This window comes from Pithys albifrons, chromosome 2 (genome assembly GCF_047495875.1).
Source record: "Pithys albifrons albifrons isolate INPA30051 chromosome 2, PitAlb_v1, whole genome shotgun sequence".
NCBI lineage: Eukaryota > Metazoa > Chordata > Aves > Passeriformes > Thamnophilidae > Pithys > Pithys albifrons.
The window spans coordinates 23,021,315-23,043,704 of NC_092459.1; the positions used below are offsets into that span (position 1 = coordinate 23,021,315).

Below are 22,390 nucleotides of genomic sequence, written 5' to 3' on the forward strand. Positions count from 1 at the left end.
GCAAAACAGAGAAGTTTATCTACATTTCCCCTTTAGTCCCTTTAAGTAGAATTGGACTAAACCCTTGCTTAGTCAAGGGACATTTCTATCCTTATCAGCTGATTTTGATGACCATATTCTAACTGCCAGGATGCTGAGTAGCCAAGCAGTGGGACATCCTGGGCCATTGCACAAAAGAAATACAGATCGTGATGGCCAAAATGAGAATTAAGTTTTCGTTCCCACATCTGAATTTCTTATTCATTTGACATTAGACACTTACCAGATAATCATTCAGGTAAGTGTTTCAACTACAAACTTTCAGAGTTGTATGCCTCATTTCTTATTCTCCTTTTAGCATCAGGTATTGTACATTTCTTTTTACCCATTTTCATCAGAATAGTGAGAAAGGGCTGGTGCCTCCATGCATATTCTATACCCAGTAGTAAGGGAAAGGGGTGATTTGTGAGTCATAAATAATCCTTCATTTCCCTCCCAATCTACCTCCTCAGGCTGAGATGGGAAAATACACTGCACAGTTTTCAATCATGTATGTCCATGTTTCTTGTTGAAGTTCACAATTTACTTTCAGGATTGAGATCTTTTGAGAAGTTGTCTCTGATCAGAATACAAGGATCACAGGATCATAGGATCACAGAATATGCAAAGTTGGAAGGGACCCACAGGGATCATTGAGTCCAACTCAGTCCTGCACAGAAGCACCCCCAAGAGTTTCATTATGTGCCTGAAAGCATTGCTCAAACACTTCTTGAACTCTGTCTGGCTTGGTGCTGTAATCACTCCCCTGGGGAGCCTGTTCCAGAACCCGACCACCCTCTGGGGAAGAACCTTTTTCTAATATCCAACCTAAACCCCTTCTGACACAACTTCAGGCCATTCCCTCGGGTCCTGTCACTGGACACCACAGGGCAGAGATCAGTGCCTGCCCCTCCTCTTTCACCCACAAGGAAGTTGTAACTGCCATGAAGTCTCCCCTCAGTCTCCTCTTCTCCAAGCTGAACAGACCAAGTGCCCTCAAGCTGCTCCTCATATGGCTTCTCCTCAAGGTCCTTCACCATCCTCATTGCCCTCCTTTGGATGCTTTTTAAGAGCTTAATACCTTTCTTACGTTGTGGTGCCCAAAACTACACAGAGACATTTTGCAATATCTGCCAGGTCTTCGAGGATTCTTGAATGAATCCCATCAGGTCTCATAGATTTGCAGAGATCCAGTTGGAGCAGCAGATCCCCCACAGTTTCAGGGTTGACTGAGAGATGATTATTCTCACAGTTATGGTCCTCCAGCTCAGGGCACTGAGATCCCCTTAGTCCATTATTCGTGTTGAAGACAAAGGCAAAGAAAGCATCAAACCCCTCTGCCTTGTCTCTTTCCCTGTTGCTGAGCTGACCAGCCTCATCCTGTAATGAGCCGATGATATTTCTATGCTGCCTGCTTCCTGCTCTTGTACTGCCCTCAGACTAATATCCCACATTGATTTTTCTGGTAGGCAATGATTACGTTATAACAAGAAGTCAGAGGGCAATCTGGAGAGACTTCAGAACCTTGGGATCAGGAGTACAAGCAGTGTTCTCTGTCCTTCCAGTTGCAGAGGATGATGAGGTAAAAAGCGGGAATAGTTAACAGACCAAGACCTGGCTCCAAGCCCAACATCACCAACAGAATTTTGTGATTTTTGAACATGTGTAATTCTGTACAATACAAGGCCTTCCAGCAACAGATGGGGTACACCACACCTGTCTCTAAGGGGGAAAAGGGGTTTTTGCACAGGAGATAGCAGGACTCAGTAAATGAGCTTTAAACTAGATTGAGGCAGAAAGATATAAAACCAGGCTCCTTAGAGAAAAGCCTGGGGAAGGCACACCAATGTTTGAGAGACAGTGTGCTAGCAAAGCCCTATAATTTACCTTCTCAGTAGAGGTAGGGAGCGGAGACCTATGAGGCCATAAAGACACAAAGGTTATTGAGGTATAAGAAACCACAGAAGTGTCTGAAAGGAGTCACGTAGGAATTAGGGCTTCTCTCCCCAAAACAGTGGTGAGATCAATTGCCTAACTGAGGTGCCCCTACATCAATCTGTGCAGCATAGGCAATAAACAGGAGTAGCTGAAAGCCATTGGGCAGCACAAAACCTATGACATACTTGTCATCACAGAAACAAGGTGGGACGACTTACCCATTTGAAGTGCTGCAAAGAATGGCTATAAACTCTTGAGAAGGGACAGGCAAAGAAGGAAGGAGGCATGGCAAGGTAGCCCTCTATGTTAGGAAATTCTTGATTGTCTAGAGCTTAATTATGGTGACATCAGTGTTAAGGGTTTATAGGTAAGAATCATGGGGATGCAAACAAGGCAGATATCCTGGTGGGAGTCTATCATAAACCACCCGACCAGGATGAAGAGGTAGATGATTGTTCTATGAGCAGCTGGGAAAAGTCTCCCAATAGCCAGTCCTTATTCTAGTGGGAGAATTCAACTTAGATGTTTGCTGGAAATACAACACAGCAGCAAGGAACCTCCTGTCTAGGAGCTTCCTGGAGTGTGTGAAAGAGAAATTCCTGACGCAGCTGGTGAGGGATTGAATTCACAAGCTATTAGTGAACAGAGAAGGTTTGGTGGAGAATGTGATGGTTGGAGGCCTCTTGGCCACAGCAATCACAAAATAATGGAGTTTTTAATTGTTGGAGAAGTAAGGAAGGGGGCCAGCATTACTGCTCCCTTGGACTTTCAGAGGGCAGACTTTCGCATGTTTAGGAAACTGATTGGCAGAGTCCCTTGGGAGGCAGACCTGAAGGGCAAAGGAGTCCAGGAAGGACAGACATTCTTCCTGGATGAGGGAAACAGAAACAGGCTGTTCCCATGTGCCAAAAGACCAACCAAGCTAAACAGAAAGCTTTGGCTGGAACTCAGGGAAAAAAAGATGAGCTTTCACCCTTTGGAAGAAGGGGCAGGCAACTCTGGAGAACTACAAGGTTGTCAAGTGCTTATGTAGGGAGTAAATTTAGAAGGGCTAAAGCCCAGCTAGAATTTAATCTGAGTACTGTCTTAAAACACAAGAAAAAAGGTTTCTCTAGATACATCAGCCACAAATGGAGTGCTAGGGAGAATCTCCATTCTTGATTGGATATTAGGAAAAGCATAGTGACAAAGGATGAGAAAAAGGTTGAGGTATTTAATGTATTTTTTGCCTCAGTCTCTGATAGCAAGAGCAGTTGTTCTCCAACCACCAGCCTCCTCAGCTGGTAGACACAGACGGGGAGCAGAACAAATTCCTCACAGTAGCGGACTTGGAAGTGTTAATTTAATGGTTGGAATCAATGATCTGAAAGACCTTTCCCAGCATAAATGATTCTATGATCTTTTGATACCTTATATAAAAAAATGCAGCAGAGGTTGAAAATAAGTGTCCCCAAAATTACATTGCACAAATACCTTACACACAAAAATCATTGTCAGAAAACTAAACCACATTCTGAACCCCCTCCAATAGAAGCAAAACCATTTCTGTAATTACTGGGGCTTTTGCTTAATTAGAATGGGCAAGTCTGCAGAAATTTTACTTTTTTTCCTTGTAACAGTTCTTTTTCTTAAGAACAGCTTTATTGCAGTACTGCATATTTGAGTTTCTCTGTATTTATTATTATACTGGTTATATTTAAAGTAATTATAGATTTATAGATGTGGTTTTGAAAGAATGATGTAAATTCACATAAAATATACTATCTTATTAAAAAGAAAGCAGGAAGTTTGATCAGTCATATTCTGAAGCTAGTTACACTGCTGTAAAGTAAGATTTCTTTCAATAAATTCTTCATTTTCAGGTGAGATACTGACACCAATAAGCAACATTTGCCTATTTTACTTAACTAAATTAGAGACAGTTTGAATTTTTTTAATGAAATACTATGCAGTTAGTGACAGTTTTAATGTAAGAACATACTTTTCACAACTGAATTACTGAACCATATTAATTGCAAAGTAATTCAAATTAAGATAAAATCATTGCAAAAAAAACTACCACAACTGCAACAGAATCTAAAGCAAGAATAAAAAAAAAAGCACAATAAAAAATCAAAACAAAAACGATGAAAAAAATTGCTTGTCCTTCTACCAAATACACTACATAATCTACATATCTCTACATAATACACTTACTGGTTTTCTTTCACTTACTGGTTTACCTTCAAAGAAATGCATTTCAATATCCTAGTTTATAAAAAAGTAAGTTAGAATATTCATGTACCTTCACCAAACATTTAGTGTTACATCAGGAGCACCATTCTATTATTAAAATATTAATTTCTTTATTGCCTTGTTGTAGTAAATAAGATCTGATGGATTCTTACCAATTCACAACAAACATATTTGAAAAACTCAAACTAGTGCAAGACACTAAAATATGGATAAGGTAGAGTTTGAAATTATATGATTTCTACTTTCAAATTGACTCAAAATGTACATGCAATGTATTCAACTTTAGTAAGTAACAGGGAGCACCTAGGCAAATAATGAGTTACAAACCCATAGTAGATTATAAGTGAATATGTAAAAGGATGTTTTCTTTTTTTCCATGAATTATTTTAAGAATTAGAACTCCATTAATAATTAAAAGCTTTCAGTGCTCAAACTGAGAAGGAAAGAGTTCCCAGGAACCACATAACAGTGCCTGCCAGCAACGTTTATAAGCAGAGACCTAAAGAAACGCCTCATTTAAAGAGGCATAATTGTGCTTGGCTTTCTCACACACAATCTCCCAGGTGATCTGCACACTGTGGGATTACCCATGATACCTTCTTGTTATTTTACACCAAAAAATTGAATAAAATAGATATTTTTATGAAATTACTGGTTTTCATTCAATAGTCAATGTTTTGCTGAAAATTTCATGGCTAAGCATGTGTTATTCATTCACTTTACTCTTCTTCCAAGTCAAATGCACTTGCTCAACAAGTCAAAACAAGTGCTGTTCTGCAGCTGCTCCAATAATAATTAAATCCTGGAAGGCTTTCAGTTGTTGTTTCAAAACAAGTGGAAAAGCAACACCCTGCTTTTCTTATGCTGGTTTGAACACAGCCAATGCAACCAGAACAGAGACTGTTTTGGAAGTGAACATATAAGATAAAAAGGATAGTTGGCAAAGCAATACCTCAAAATCTACTTTTTCTGATGGTTTTGACATTATAATGCACTGTATCCTTCAACCTCCTAAATGTAAAACTTTCACTCCGGTTGTTCAGCTGTACCACAAAGCACAACAAAAATTAAAACATATGTACTTTTTAATTTTTAGTAAGTAAGGACCCTGTGATGTCTTCATTAAAGTCACACTGTATTACAAAGGCACTCCAATCACAAATACTAGATTTCCAAATGTGTTCAGTTTCTTTGGTGATAAATAAAACTATAAAATTAATCAGAGAAAATTAAATCAGAGAAAAGATCTCTCTATCACATACTTCTGAGCTAATATATATAGATAAATTAAATACATACAGATAACAGCTAACCCTTATGTTGCCATGCCTCACATTGTGAGTTTTGTCTGCATTTTTAATATCTATTTTGCCTCATCTTTGGCAAAGCCAGTAAATTATGATACCATCTGTCAATAGACTTCCATTTTTTCTCACGTTCAATTTTGTTTTCCTCTAATCACAGATATCACAAAGAAAACTAACAATTATTGCCAGGTTTCTGACTGTGTGTGAAAGTCAGAATGTCAGATCAACATAACCTCAAGGTTAACAAATGACAGAAGAAAAGGGTTCAGCTGCAACTGAATAGAAACAAAAGTTATACCTCTGGGATCCAATGGTCAGAAAATAGGTGTAAGTTATAACTGTTTTGACACTGTAAAAGTATACAGATGGAACATAACTTCTGAGGAGGGTGAAAGGGCATACATCATCATAGGGCGACTGGCAGGGGAGGAAAAGCTAAACATTAAAGCACACTCTATCTTCCCACATCTCCTTAGTTCCTGCTTGTGTTAACCCTCTGCTCACTTCCATCTTCCAGTGGCAAGTCACTCCACTATTTACCATTCACACGTCATCTAATAAACTCCATCTATTTCTTGCTGCGGAATTTGTTAAAATACTTCCACAGAAGTTTTGTCTGCATACCAAACTGGATACAACTGGATAGACAGTATTTTCTGCTTACCCAGCACTCACATCTGAGTATTTTAACATTACCCATACCCATTAACAGTGAACAAACATTCCATTAAAATCAGTTCAGCTGTGACAAGGATGAGGAAGGAAACTCTCAATATCACATTTAAATGGTAGAAAAAGGCTTCATTACATATAACAAATTAAAAACTGTTTTCCTAGGCTATGTTATAGATAGGCTGTTAAATACATTCACAAAAAATAGCTGGTAACAGGCCATGTGCTTAGCTAGTGTGCCAGCTTGGCTCAAAGGAATTCAGAGGTCCTCAGATTTATACTTTGGTTGAACAAGCGCATATTGGGGCTGATCATTGTACTGAATGAGTCACCATCATAACATTAAAAATGTTAAGAGGTTGGAACTTCATCTTTTATAAACTGATAGCACTTGTTTTCAAGGTTTGTCCAGTGCACTCTCCTTGTTGGCCAACACTAAGGAGCAACAATGAGGGCCTAAGCAGTGGTGCTGAGGAACAGAGCAATGGAGCCAGAACCACAGCAGGGACAGGCCTTTCAAGACATTACACCAGGAGCAAACAGGAAGAAGATGAGGAGGAAGAGCAGACAGGAGACTGGCCAGTGGCAGTGAGGAATGGCACTTTCAGACAGCATGTTTTAACAGCCAGTTTGGGAGCTGGCTGTGATTTTAACAGACTATTAATGCTGATTCAACATGCACTCTCTCCTCTGCAGCTCCATCAGTCTAATCTGATTGTGATTTATTCTCATAGAGATTATTTCACCCCCATATAACTGCTCATATGGAATATGTCCCCTCAACAAGAAGGAAAAAAAAAACCATGGACTTTTTTTCTTACTGAAAGCTCAAAACTTACCAAAATGAATGACTATTTTGACCTGCTTTCAGGGCAGAAACTTATTGGCTGCTAGTGAATAAAATATGGTTGGCCATCCAGCATTACACCTGCACTGCCAGTGGAAAGGAAAGCTAATCTTCACAAATAATATTTGTACCATGAAAGAGCTCAGATTACCTCTAGGTAACATGACAGCAGGTCATGATCCCTCACAATAGGTTACTTTAGACTGACCCAGGGAGAAAGAAGCAAGAGACTCAAAATGACATAAAGAGCAAGAAAATAATTTCCAAAGTAGAAAGAAAAAGTAGGACACTTTAGGCACACAGTAGTGTTCATCCCACAATCATCTGATGCAAGATCATCGCTCCCCTCTAAAATAAAAAGTCAGAACAGTTGATGTCAGTGTCTAAGATGAGTAAGGTTCCCGTTCTTTGTAGTCACTCTATCACAGAGTTACAGGACAGCTGAGGTTGGAAGGGACCCCAGGAGTCATCTGCTCCAATCCCGTGGCTCGGGTAGGGCCACTTAGAGCTGGTTGCCCAGGACTGTGGACTTGTAAAATTTCTGCATTTTCAGTTATTCTGCCTAGGACTGTATTTCTCATATTCCTCACCCATTTACTTATGAACACAATAATCAGACTGATTGTAGAGGTATCTATAGATATCACACATCTCTGGAACAGCAAAGATGGTCTCCTGAAGCTTGTACTATATGCTGAGCTCATGTGTCTCAGGCAAAACTTAGGAGTATTTCTGAGCAGAGCATAAGAACAAGTAGGGAGTGGGAATCTGACCACCTACATAGTACTTTCATTTCAAATGCAATCTTTTTAGTACACCACCACTAACATTCTACAGCATCTTATCAATCACCTTTGCACATATAAAGGCAGACGACAATTTAAACGCAGGATGAACAGGTCATAACTTGTTGGGGAGCTGTGCCCATAGAGCCAAGATTTCAGTTCACACGTGTGCCTGTTTATGGGTTCAAGTCCTGTGTTGAACCTCTTTTACGTAAGGCCTGTCCTGTACACACACACATGCTAGTAAGCACATCCTTTGTATTTTCCATTTCTAAGGAATATGTATAATTATGGAGAAAGCAAAATATAGCTGCTTGGAAACCAGAATGGCGGCAATATAATGTTAATCTTAATGACATTACTTCCTCCATTCTGACTAAGTAAATTGCAGCATGAACTCAAAGTAAATAGAATTCACTCCACAGCATCAACTGACTTTGAATTTTACATTACCGCATATATATACATACATATATTTTATAAAAAACCATTTAAAATATATTTACTTAAACTAAAATTTTGATATATATATAAATGTTTCTCCCTGTAAATGTGATCTCATTATGATATACAGCCTCATTAAGTGTGATTACTAATTCAATAATTAAAGAAGGGATGAAAAATATTACTTTATGAAGACCCAACAATAGCTATAGGGTATAATAAAGGAGCCAACCAAGGAATCAAAAAAAAGAAAGAACTTTATCCTGAAATAAAACCTAATTTTAAATTACCTTAATAAACAATGCTATATAGTGTCACATTACACTGCCTTTCAAAATTCTGAAAAATAAACCAGCTGTCTATGAAAGTCATCATATTTCATTGTATGATTTCAGATATACTTACTATTGCTGAACGCCAAAGAGGACTTAAACAACACAATCTCTTGAATACCTTAATATGACATTTAGCAAATTCTGTATAATCATATAGGCTTGTAATGTACATCGATACATAAAAATATTTAACCATGTAATCTCAATGTCTGGTTGAACTGCAGCTTTAAACTTTGCTACATGAAAGACAGTACAGACCTTTAGCTTTCACGGTACTGTTCAGTTCATAAGTAGCTTGTCTTTTTATCTAGAGCACGACTCATGATGGATGATAAACCACCACAATAATGCCATAATTATGTGGAGTTTACCACTATAGACAATTCTTCATGGCACTTGATTCTCCACTAAGTTTAATTATCAGTTTTTGAATAAAATAAAACCTAAGGTGTATTATTTCGCCTTGCACTCCTTAAAGTCTTGGGACTAGACTTTGAATTGGTAATCATTGTATAGCTTCTAGTCCCTTTTTTCTTTATTCATTTTGGAAAATCAAATTTACTATAATCTCATAAATCAAGTTTGTGGAAAGTGAGTTATGGACCAACAGCAGAGGAGGCATATATATTTGCCTCATCATTAGTGAGAAGAGAAGCAATATGTTCAATGCCACGTGTTTCAAAAGCCATTGGCTATATGAAAAAGTGTTTGGAGTTGCTTTCTGAGCCTCTAGAGCACTCATTTTCAAGAACTGCAGCTCGTTATGGATGTTTGTTTGTTTTAATTTTTTTGTTTTTCTGCTGCTCTTTAATGAAACCTTAGATGTGCTCCTATGTCCTTAATGCACAGAAAACCTCACAGCAAAAATAATATAAGTCTCAAAAAGCTCATGGGAACTGGTAATTCTATGGAAGCATAAGGAACTCTGAAGTTTTGGAAAACCACATTCACTTGTGGCAACAGAGACTTCTCTCTTCTATATCATCATATGTGAACTTTAGCCCTTGCAGAACTGTTGATAGGTCTCTCACTCCTTTCTTGATCTCTTTGGAAAAATACACAAGCTATTAATCAGAGAGGAGAGGCCCTTTTCAGAACAAAGAAAAATTGTGATTTTATTTGCAGAAGTACCAAAGATACTACATGGATCGAATTTTGCAATCGACTGGACAAGCCACAGCTCTTACTGACCTAACTACAAGATTAGTCAGTACCTCATACCACTGAATTCTGCTGCTGTTTTAGTCTTCAGGTCTTTGGAGCAGATCTATAAACTCTCCTATTTATTTCAAAATGTTACAACAGGATGTAATTAAGTACAATTAACAAGGAGGTCAAATGGTCATCTGATAAACACTGGTCCAAACAGGCAGCTTGAAAGGTCAGGGCTGCTAAAGCCACATAGTATTGATGGGAAAGAATACTATGATTTAAGGGGGAAAAATCCCAGTGACTAAAACTGAAGAGTTTTACATTACATACACAAAGCTATGCATACAGACTGATATGCATGCACACATACTTCAGAAAGGCACAAACCTATATTCTGAGAACAAGAACTAAGCTAGCCATACATCCTCTCTCCATTACACCAGAACACAATTTTGGTGCTTAAATTTCAGTGTTTCCCTTTCTTTTTCATTATTTTGTAAACTGTCTGTTTTAAAAACAATAAACTTATTGTCTTTATAGAAGGGCTTTTTTAGCCCTTTCTAAAATAACACTTGGGATCATCCTGAGGAAATGCAAGGTGTTATGAGGTTCTTCATAGGGAAGTATTTTACAGAGCACATTGCCAGAGTAAAAAGAGGCTGTGCAAGAAGAAAGTTATACCAGTTCTCTGCAAGGTGAAAGGATGACAGTGCACAGAAGTGAAAATGAACGCAGGAATATTTGCCCATCTTCATATTACAGACCAGAAAACAGAGGCACACTGTTTTCATTCTCTATCTGGGGTTCTTCAGGTTTTTCCTTTTTGGCTGCTCAGATATTTCACTCTGTGACTTTCAGGTTTAGCCGAGTCTGGGGCCAGGACAGACTCACTGCAAAACCTTTGCACACATTCATGTATGAGGAAGCAAGGCAACCTGGTCAGGAGCAGCAGATTAACCTTTGGGATCACTAGCATGTTATGACTTGTAGTTACTGACAGATATCCCAGCTGAGGTAACCTGGGGAACAACCTTCCCAAAGCTCTGTTCCTGCTGGATCTCTGCCATCATAAATCACCACAAAGACTATAGCTGTCATGGGGCGGTATGCTGGGCTTGGATGTGCTCTCACAGTGTTATCATCTACATTACTGTTCTCCCAGTCTTTCAATTTCTCAGGTAATGTTTTTGTAAACTGTACCACTAGAATCCCATGACTCCAGGCACCAGGTGCTCTCAGGCACCATCTGCCCACTGCTCCAAAATCAGAGTCCCTGCTCATTCAGTGTCCCTGCTCTTTCTTTTTTCATGGTCCAAGAACAGATTTTTTTTTGCCAGAAATTTGGTCTTTGCCAGAACAGAACTGAACACCTCTACCTCCAAAAATGGTGCCATTCACAACTGTAAAAGTCCAACACAATGTATTTTTCAAATTATTTTGAAGTACCTTATAGTTGCATATCTCACCTGTACTTCTCCTTCACTTTTAAAAAATGAGTGTTTTAAATGGATACACTTAGCGTAATTTACAATCATTACTCTGGAATAGGGGTACAGCTTTAGCAGATCATAAGAGTTTAGCTTAATTAATTTGACTTCAGTCAAATACCTGTGAATTAAAACAATAATAATTTCATTTAATAGACAGAGCCTACAAAGGGATATAATTACAGAGTCATTCAAATTGGAAAAAACTCAGAGGTTCTCCTAGGGTCTGAATAGGTAATATTAAGTCAGTTAAAGATAAACCTAAAAGAAACTGAAGCTGTTCAAATTTCTTCCTCTTCCTGATTCTCCTTGAAAAGAAGAGTTACATGTAATTTTTCTACTGCAAAGCCACTGGTTGTCAACTATGGATGCGTATCATGTACTAGCACTAGCTCTCCTGGTTAGTTTTCTAGTTCTGACTCACTAACAATTTTTGTCTCAGTTTCCCTGAACTGCGGTGCGAACAAAAGTAAAACTGAATTTTGGTGAGGTACCACATGTGCCTGTGAGTTGTGGTTGATATAGCTAAGTTCTTGATCTATTGCACCAGAGCTGTTGCTCAAAAAGTGCTGGAAATGAAACATTTAAATACACTTTTTGGAGCATCTCAATAATAGTGGAAAGTTTCTGAGTAGAGACCTGAGTTGTAAAACCTTTCCTTTTCTACCTGTTTTACAGTCATATTTTGTATAGAAACAAATTCATAATTCAACACAAAACACAAACCAGCTCCTCCTCAGTATACCCCACCCACAAACTTTAATAATGTAGTTGTCAGGGTTGACAAGGTCTGCCTGCTGAAGCATTTCTGGGTTTTATAGGAAAGTTTAACCAGGGGTGTTATTTTAAGAGATGAGCAAATGGGGAAACCCCATGGCCTAGCCAATAAATATGAACTTTAGGTGCAATGGAGCACTCATAAATATGACTCAGAACAAGGGGATTCATTGTTTCTCCTGACCCCTTTTAGCTGGTCCTCTGATCTCAGCCTCTCTGTGTGCGTCATGGCAGCCCTTATCCTTTAACCTGTGGTTTCTAAAAGCTAGTTTCTAAGTTATTTATGGCTGCAAATGTTAGTAGCCCGTCTGTGTACTCCCTGCACACACATACTGAAGGGTGGGGGGGTGCTGCATTTTATTTTGCAAGGATGAAAACTTTTGCCTGGTGAGCCAAGTGACTGTGGACGTTGAGGTAGCTGGTCTGTCACAAGGGATTGAGAAGTGCTCCCTTTGCCTTCAAGGCTTACTGAGAGAAGAAACCCATACCTGGACTCATTTTCCCCTTCATTTTTACATTATCTGTCTTTACCATGCTCTTTGCACTTTCTCTGTCTGCATGTACCTTCTCTCTACCATGATGAACTTCCACTTTTGTAACTGTTGGCATGGGAAGTGCTCTCAGTGCTACAACAGAGGAATGGGACTAAATCTTCCAGTAATACCAGTTCCTGCAGAGGCTGTTTCTCTCTTGTGAATCTTTCCCATGCCCAGCAGGTCTGTATCCAGCCCCTCAGGTTGGCTGTTACCTACTGGGAAGAAGAGGGATATGTTCCCTGTAAAGCCTGGCCTGTGCTTTGCCATTTTTCTCTCATGCCTGCTCTCATTCTTTCCCACTCCAATTCCTGCACTGCCGTCTAGTCTCACCACTTCTCAGCCTTTAATCCTTTCTCCAGCCAAATGCCACTGACATAAAACTAAAGTTCAGTGACCCTGCCTAGACGGTAGGGGTTAGAGACAAGGGAAAGGACAAGGAGGAGAGCATAGAGAAAAGTGTGGGAAATAATTATAAAGTCTGGTAGCAGCCAGAGCCCTCCTGAAGCCCTGGGGAGCCTTTCTTTAGCTGGAGGCTGCAATTGGCACTTCATAAACTGTTCATTCTCAGCTATGTGGAAACACCAGACGACACCTAGAATGATCAGACTGCAATCAATCAATTTTCTGCAAAAGTATATTAGTTTGTACGCCGATGAAAGCAAGCTGAAAGGAACCATCATGGCTAAAAAGAGATGAAAAAGGAACTGCCTCTGGCATAATTACCTCCATAGCGCAGGCAGTAAGCAGGCAGGTAGCCATGGTAAAATTCTTTGCATAATTTAACATCCAGAGAAAATAATAACAGGAGGAATAAGTGTGGGAGATCACACAGATGCCAAAATTACCCTGTTATCTAAGCAAACAACCCATGGCTTAGGGAGCGAACCAAGAGGCTCTCTATCCAGTCCATGGCAGGATTCCTCCTCCCCTAATGCGCTCCACACAGAGGTGTTTCCACAAGCCTTCTTCTTTCTCTTTCATAGCTAGCTAGAGTCACTGGAAGATTGTTTTCCTGGGATAATATGCATTGTACAATACATACAATCCCCACAACCCCACCCAAAGTCTGTGTTTAGTCTGGAAAGGAGCACTTCCTAAAGGGGAAGCGGAACTGGATCAGCCGTTCTCCCCAGTGGGAAAAATATTATTAATAATATATATTTTTATATATCCATACATATATATAGCTTTTCACCATGCACGTCTAACCATCTGCTAAATCAGTTTCTCTTCAGTTATCTGTAATTTCTTTCAAACCTGTCTGCAAGGAGACTCAGACAGTTTTATACTCCAGTTAATGGAGAGCTTGACATTTTTTTGGCTGGGTAGATACAATAATTTACTTGGATTTAAAGTGTTAACTTTGGCAAAAAAATTAATTGACATTATAAAAACATTATTTTGTTAGATGATATTTATGGATCACACACAAACCTATTTTGAGGTAGAGCTACATAGTTCATAAGATTCATGTAACTTGAGAGATTTCAAAGGAAATATAAAATATTTCAATACAAAACAACAAATGTAGTGTAATTCCAAAAAGTAATATAGAGAATATTTTTTTGCTTGAAATCAAAAGCAAGCCCTAACAACCTGCTCTGTCATCACACAAAAATTGGTTAAAACAGCTTAATGATTTGTAAGAATTGCATGAGAATTTTTAGGGCGTGTCATTCTGTGGGTAAAGTCCTTTTGTTCTAGAAATAAACTTATTTTGCAAAAAGCTGTCATAATATTTAATTTTATGATAGAAAATTATTTCATAACTAAGAGTTATTTCTAATGTTTGAATGCATATCTAGGTCACAAGAAATTCATTCCACTCACTGATTGGGTGACAAAAATTTTATTAAGTGGAAAAAAAATCCTAGGATTTCGGGATGCCAAATGAGGAAGGTTAAGTGAAACCTGCTTGACCTAATTTGCTTTAAATTTTATGTAAAGGACAAAAAAATGACATCTTATTGACTTCAGGTTAACATTCCCCAAAAGAATTATAAATGTTTTCTTGTTTTTTCTCAGTATTGAGTCAATTCCGAAATTAAAGACAGGGAGTCTCTTTGTTATTTGACAAGTTTTATCTCTGTATTAGCATCCCTCTGTTCAAAGCAAGATAATAGTGCTCTTTTCATCATCTCAGTTAATGCTGTGTCAATATTTTCATTAGAATCCTGCATTTTATGGACTAATACTGTACTACAGCCAAAGAAATTCATGTACAGTTAAAATTAAGACAGCAACATCTGAAATCCTGTGGAAAAGAAAGAAAGAAAATGTGCTCATTTCTAAGCTTTGAGGAGAGAAGTTAATGATCCTGAGGCCTTTTTGTATGTATCCTTCAAACCCAGCTCCCCTTCCACGGCTCCTGGAATTTTATAGCTTAGCACTCCATATCCCTCACTGATGATATGTTAGCTGTGAGTTGAATGTTGTAGAAACTGAATTAGTTTAATTTAAGAAATGAGCTACTATATACGCTCAAGGTCTGATTGCAGTTAGGAATCCTTTCTTTTTTATGTGTAACAAAAATATATTTGTACAGGTATTTGGTGTGGATTGATATACTATAGGTTTCTCAAAGTAGCTGTATAAAAGTTGTTCTATGCCATGTTAGCATTCTCCAGTGTACGCAATGGGCTGTAAATCTTTTGAACTTGCTTATTTGCTTAGTGATTCAGGTTTTAAAAAAGAATATGATCTGTAAGATAGTGTACAAACTTGGGGTAGAGAAGATGGAGAAATATGAACAGCCCTCTGTGCCTCAGACTAAAATTTCCATTGATTTCAGTGTCTCATTTAAGAACTGAACACAGCAAGTGTGGCTTGAGGATTATTAAAAGATTGTATGTGAAGAAGAAAAGCTGTCTTTTGGGGGTGTACCAGTGACTTTAAAGTCTCGATAATATCCTGTCCTTATGAGCACTTGTAGGTCAGAGTCACAAATTTTATCACGATTTTCACATTAATATTTTTGAAATCAATTTTATATGCTAAGAAAGAAAACCACAGAATATGTATATATTAATCCCCTATTTTATAGAAGGTTCATATCAATTAACAGGAAAATGTGAAGAAAGCAAACAGACTTGTTTATCCAATGGAACAATCTGCTAGGAGAAAAGTTAACAGATGTGTTGCAAACAGATGAAAATATAGGCCATTTGAATTGCAAGAGAAGGAACACAAGTATAGTGGATTTAATGATCACTTTGATGACAATGGGAAAATCACAATTTGAAATGTTTAAATCCAGTTTACAAAAGTGCTGCTTTTCTCCAAGCCTCAGTCATGTACATATTTTTTTATTAAATCCCCCTCTTTCAGTGAGAGGTGAAGAGTGGGAACACTAACATTTATCTTAGAAAAGTCCTTCCCTAACTAAATTTTGAGTGAGTAGAAAAGTGAGTAGGACTACATGAGTATTATTTGCCTGTTCTCTGAGGAGCAGGGTATCCTATATATGTCATTTTGGGAGACCAGCCAAAAAGAAGATGCGAGAACTCAGGGCTTTGCAATAATATAATAAAATATAATAACAGGATAAAAACACCCAGTGAGGAAAACAAAGTTCTGAACTTGTAGGTGATATAATCAGATCTTTGAAAACCCCAGTGTGTTTAGTGGAGGATTTATTCTTTGACTGCTGGACCAAACCCAGTTAACTCCTCTGTTACACTCATCAATATTTATGGAGAGCTGCCAACACACACAGTCTTATACAAAACACTGGACAAGACATAGACTCTGTCTTGTATCTTCCAAGAAAGAAAGAGATGGAAATTCTGATATAAATTTCAGTAGAAAAAGCAGGTGTTTACAATTTTACCTTCAGGAGAAGTAAATGCATTTTTATTTTTCTCCCTGGTTGCTTGACAGAATTATGATTGCACTTCCCTTGATAATTATTTCCTTCTTTTTTTTTTTTTTATTTGAGTTATTTGCAATCTGAAAGCTTGGAGTTTTTTAATCAAAATTAGCACGTTTCAATTTTTATTCCTTAATATAAAATTATTTGTCATTGTCTATTTTTTTACTTTGCATTTTAGCCTATTCATCTTTCCAATTTTATACTTAGTTATTCCTATCCAACATCTCAGCTACATATTTCTTGTATTAATATATATATATGTCTTAAATTGTTATAACTGGCTAAACTACATACAAAAGTTTCAATAAAATATCATGATGATTAATAGAGTTTTATAATTACACCTTAATTAATTGTGTGCAAGTATGAACATGGTGAATACTATTTTCAGAGCAGATTAATTTAATGCAAGTTGACTGAGGCTTCAAGTGCAGAACCAGTTGAGTTATTAGTGTGCTGCATCAGCATTTATTGATTTTAAAGTACAGCATTAGCATTCACTTATCACTGCATATTTTTCCCCATTCTACATTAAAAGAGCTTGCTCTCATCTGTCACAATCTTAGACTGCATAAATAATATAAAATGGTTACCTGTTTCCATGATTTATTTCAATTTTATGTTAATTATACTGAAACATAGGATTGTTTAATAAAAACGTTGAAGCTAATCTATATTGGTCATCAATATTTTTTACGCATGTTACAGGGTGGAATGTGTGATAAACCACAAAATCCAACATATATGGAAAGGCATTTGAAGTGAATTAGGATTTAGGCTAACTTAGAGTTGATACACATTTTAATTTTGCAGATGCCAAATAAAACCTGACATTTATGCAGTATTTTCTTATAAGCTAATGGTATCTATTAATCACTAGAAAAATACAGCATCTCACCCCCAGTTTTCACAGTTTAGAAACAGAAAATGTTCTCTAACTTCTCAGAATTACTTTCTTAAGACAACATTGCTTTCCTAACTAAATGAGGCAAATATTAGAAACTTCCCACCTAGTGGAAACTTGCTTTCTTCCAGAGAGGGTTTGTGTCTGAAGAAGTGCAACAAGATCAGCCTAGGACATATCTGACACTGAGCCTTCAAAGACTTCTACTCATTCACTGCAAGAAGTCCTCTTGAAATCAAAGACATTTTGTGAAATCAAAGGCTAAGTCCCATGTAAATAGTCCTCAGGGCTGCTGATTGAATGGCCTGTGACATATTTATGGACGATATTTCTCAGGATACACAAGGAAAATTTTTGCAGGATCAGTGCCTTTACTAATGCTGAGGAGATCAGAGCATTTTCTATTTTCCTATATAATGTTGCCATTTTAAATTCAGCTGAATCCAGATACTCTGAGTAAATCAAGGCATGCAATATTGACTTAAAAGTAACACATGGGTAATATGTTACTGTTTCTTAAGGATAAGGAACAATAAGGAAGATATTTTTAAAAAATTACATTTTTTTCCTAGCCTGTTATTTCAGGAGCAAGAGCAACAAGCAACATATTTAGAGGTGAGGACATATGTTACTTTTTAAAAGATGTCAGAATTGAACACCCCCTTATCTGCCAAAAAATCAATTAAAAGTGATTTTATTATTACGAAAACTGAACTCTAGAGTACCACTTTCCTAGAAACTTCTGTTATTGAGGATTTTAGTATTTGGGAACATTTTTAATCCTGCAGCAAGGATTAAAGACCTGATAGACATAAAAGGTATAGAATGTGTGTGATAATCTGAAAGTAGTTTGGAACATGCGTCATTGTACAGAAAGTATTATTATCAGACTTTGTACCAGCTTATTGAGAAACTTCAAGTTTTCAATTAAATGTCTTGCCAGTCAGGTCAGATGAGAAGTATATTTTTAGCCAAATTTGTGAGTTCTGCAGTATTTAAAATACTTTAAAATAGTAAACGCATTTCATGAATTATTTGCAGAGTTCTAAATGAGATTTAAGTTTTTTTAACTATACTGTAAATGGTAAGCATGTTTATTATACTCAGAAGCCAATATAATTTAGTTTTATCAGGGTTTGTGTCTGACTTGATATAATTTTCAAAAGTATTCTTTGCTAGCATGTTTCTGTTTTTTAATACTCTACTTGTTATTCAATTTATTTATGACACAGAAAATAAGAACGATTGCAGACTCTGAGCACCATAGCAGTATAATAAAACACAGGCTGTGGTTATTAAATAGAAATAACAAAGGAAACAGCAACAGATTATTTCAAATCCAGCCATCCAGCTGAAAAGATAATAAAACTCTGACTCTCACCAACAGAAATAAAAAGCTAAATAACCTAAGATTTTTTTTAATGGCTTAACTTTTCCCTTTCATAACTTTCTAGCCTTTAAAATATTAACAACTGGTGTTTGTTCATGTGTGAGTTTTAAGGAAAATGGTGGGGGAAATAACTGAGCAATAAGGATAAGTGTTTGATTTTTTTGAGATTTTAAAAAAAAAAAAAAAAGGAGTTAGTTGGCCTAAGGCTAGAATTTTCATTACATCAATGAAAGAAAGAAAACAGAAGCCAGCAGAGGGGAGTTATAGAAACTGACTTTATATAAACAGTGAGAAAAATCTTTTTCCACGGCCACCTACAATGTAGCTGCTTTACCATCAGCACGATTTTCTTTTAGCAGTGGCATAGCAGCACGGGCCCAATCCTGCCGGTTTAGAACAGGTTACAGCCCAGCCGAGAGGTTTCTCCCTCACCAGACCTGGTTAACAGTTTCTCAGAGAGAGTAGAAATAAAAAACATTTTCACGTACCTAAATTGACAAAGCTCATGACCATATCAGCATCATTCAGAAAGTTGGTGTCGTGCAGGCTGGCTAAAGGAGGATTCTGTGTGGTCAGGGGGGTCATGCGAGATAATTGTATTCTCCGCGAATATCCATTTGGAGAGGCAGGGTATCCTTTCCGTATCCCTCTGCTCTCCCCTGCCATTGATCCCTTTAGTGAATACTCCAGCTCCTCAGTATTCTCTTCATTTGTCATGGCATTGTACAGGTCCAGCATGAAGAGGGGTGCAGAAGAAGCCTGCTTTCCTGGTGAAAATGGTCTGGGTCTGTGAGGCAAACCCAGGATAGAGAGAATCTCTCTCTGAATCTCCCTTCTCTCATGGTTCCGCAGCCTCCTGTAAATAAAACTTGAATGGACATGATTGTCTCCTAAACCTCCCTGTGCTTGACCCACCAGAACCCAGCAATTCCAGAGCAAGCCCACGAAAGCTTTGAGTGCAGTTAGGTTCATCTTTGAAAAGAAAAAGAATAAGGAAAAAAAATCTTTTCTCCTACTTGTTCTGAGTTCCTAAGAGGTCTGCTTTCCCAGTAGCTGAAAAACAAAATTTACCTATTCTTCATGTCAATGTCATCTCTAAACGTAACATCTTTGGTGATTCCTCTCCCCCCACCCTGTTTAAATATTATGGAATGTGTCAAGTTGCAGTTATTTCTAAGAAAGTTGAAATTCAGACTTCCAATTTTCCACTGTTGTTATCGTTTTTTCTGCATTTATGGAGCAGAAGACCAGTATTTTGTCAGCTGACCTAGGCATTCCTATATAAAACTTAGATAACCAGGTCTTTGGTGGGGAGCTGTATTAGAAAGAGCTGTTCTTCTGACACATTGTAGTTCCCAGAGTTATCTTCCCTTGTTATTCTGAGTTCTTCGTACACCTTGCGCTCTTCCCAAGATAAAATCCTGAGTCACAGATTTGTCTTGATCTGTACCTTGGTGGTGTAACACATATTTGTCCAGCAGCCTGGTGATAACTTTAACATCTTTTGAATCGTTCGAGTGTAAAGTAATTCTAAAGCATGTACTAATCAAATTAATGTGTTGCCATGAATTTACTCGCAAAAAATAACCTTCTGTAAATCCATTCAACTCTTTTCAGCTTCTGAACTGTTATTTCCAACTGTAGCAGGCACAAATATAACAGCTCTCTTCAAGAGAGATCTAAAGACTAATGTAAGCACAACCCTGCTGGGAAAGAAGAGGCTTCTCATTGTAATTTGAAACGGGTATAGCAAAAAAGTCCTTAACCCTTCTCTTGCCAGACAGAGCTTTAAACCTCTGCTCCGCTCTCCAATTTACAGTAATATACCTAGTTTTGATTATCGGCTGTTTTTTTACTTACAGCTTGCAGAATCAATTTTGACTGTAACAATTTTAGGGTATATTGATAGCTAAAATCAAGGTGTAATACAGAAGTTTTTATGAGTCATCTTATGAGTCTATGGTTTAGGAAACTTCAATAGGAAACTCTCATAACAGACTAGATTATTATCTTATTAATTCAAGAAATGTTTATGTGTTAGATAAGTTTAGCAAACAAAGATGACCTTTTTAATAAATTCTGTAGGAAATTTTGTCAGTGAGGCTTTATTCACTGTTTTCTAAAAATGTCGGAAATGCAATCTGAACAAAAACAAATGTATTCAGCAAGCAAGATTTCAGATTGTGCACAGCCAATGTTGTAATTATGGTTATAGACACAACTTTCATAAACTGTAATTTGCAATGATAATTTATTCAAAGTACATTTTTGCTCATAAATTGCTATACTACATTTCCCAGTAAATGTCAAAAGCTAAGATTTAATCTCACAGCCTGCTATTAACTGGAGAAGGAAACAGCTTAACTGAAGAAACAAAAATATTAAATAGATTTTAAAGCTGCTGCCCATGAAGTTAAGGTTCAGCTTTGAAATTTTTGATTGCCAGTAACTGGTGTTTTCCTCTCACTAAAACAAAATCACCACATTAAATTTCACTCTGCTCAGATTATTGGTCATCATTTTTCTTGCTCGTATAATTTGCCTTTAGTCTTGAGAAAACTTTTCTTTGATGAAGGGGCAAAAAAAAGATTTTTTTTTTATCAACACGACATTGGGGAAAAAACCAGGTACATAAAATCTAGCCCGTTGGGTTTTCCTTTCCCTGACACCTACTCAGCAAATCACACAGTTCTTGAATAAACTTGGGAGTATGACAGCAAGTATAGTCACACCCCAAGAAGACAGGAACAATTTATCTACTATATTAAGCACAAACGAGTTCTTCTCATATTTGTGAGTCCTAGTCTATGTTTACAGTCTAGCCCAGCCATCATTAAAACACAGCTGAATCTCTCTCATAAATTAGCACATGTAATGAAACAATGCTCCTCCTAGGGAAGGATTTATCTCATGCTAGCTGCTGAATTAACACTAAAATTAGGAAGCTATTTAGCAGAAGTCTTGTTCTTCTCAGCAGAAGAGCAATCACAATCAGAATATGTTTTCTTTCCTTATTGAGGTTCTTCCTCAAAACCCGTTTGTTATAAGAAAAGTATTATTTCCTGGGTTTTTCTTTCTTTCACTTGTTCTGCTCAGACAGTTGCAATGACATGTAAGACTTTACCATACTTTTATCTTTTTTTTAATTTGGCCATCACATATGCTTCAACAAGGCTTCTTCCTGTTTTCCAGCAATATATTTCCTTTTTTTGTCCCAAGCATTTATAAAAGCCAGTGTATTGATTACTCAGAGGATTTAAGTTCTCAGCCCATCAAAATTTCCAGCAATAGAAACTTCCTATATTATCCCACTAGAGTGTCTGGAGTTCCACATTTAGTTAATCTTTTTGCATAAAGAAATCAAATATGCTCTCAAGTTAGAGGATGCTTTTATATAGTAAACATCTTTCTAGACAGAAACTAACACACGTAAACTATAATCATATGTTCAATAAAAACAGCTCCTGTTATTTTTTGACAGAGCCACAACTAAAAAAGTAACGTAACCCCAAAAGATTTATTTATATTTATTACCTACCCTACAATAAGGCACTAAATGTCCTTGATTGGAATACAAAAATATGAAGCTTTTATTAATATAACACAAGGTCCATTTTTATAAACCTATGCTTCCTAAACAATCATTGTTAGTCTGGGTATCTTATACAGGGGAGAGGCAGGTCTAAAACTGA

General features: G+C 37.2%; 1 protein-coding gene across 1 annotated transcript in view; it reads right to left on the bottom strand.

Annotated features, from left to right (window-relative positions):
* Nucleotides 1–19,858, bottom strand: part of BMP5 (bone morphogenetic protein 5) — a 56,251-nt gene extending 36,393 nt beyond the window's left edge. Inside the window, exon 1 of the mRNA XM_071547819.1 lies at nt 19,187–19,858. Within this exon, the coding sequence (XP_071403920.1) occupies nt 19,187–19,670 (484 nt within the window). The 5' untranslated portion in view covers nt 19,671–19,858. The remainder of the gene's footprint in view (nt 1–19,186) is intronic.
* Nucleotides 19,859–22,390: the final 2,532 nt, after the last annotated feature.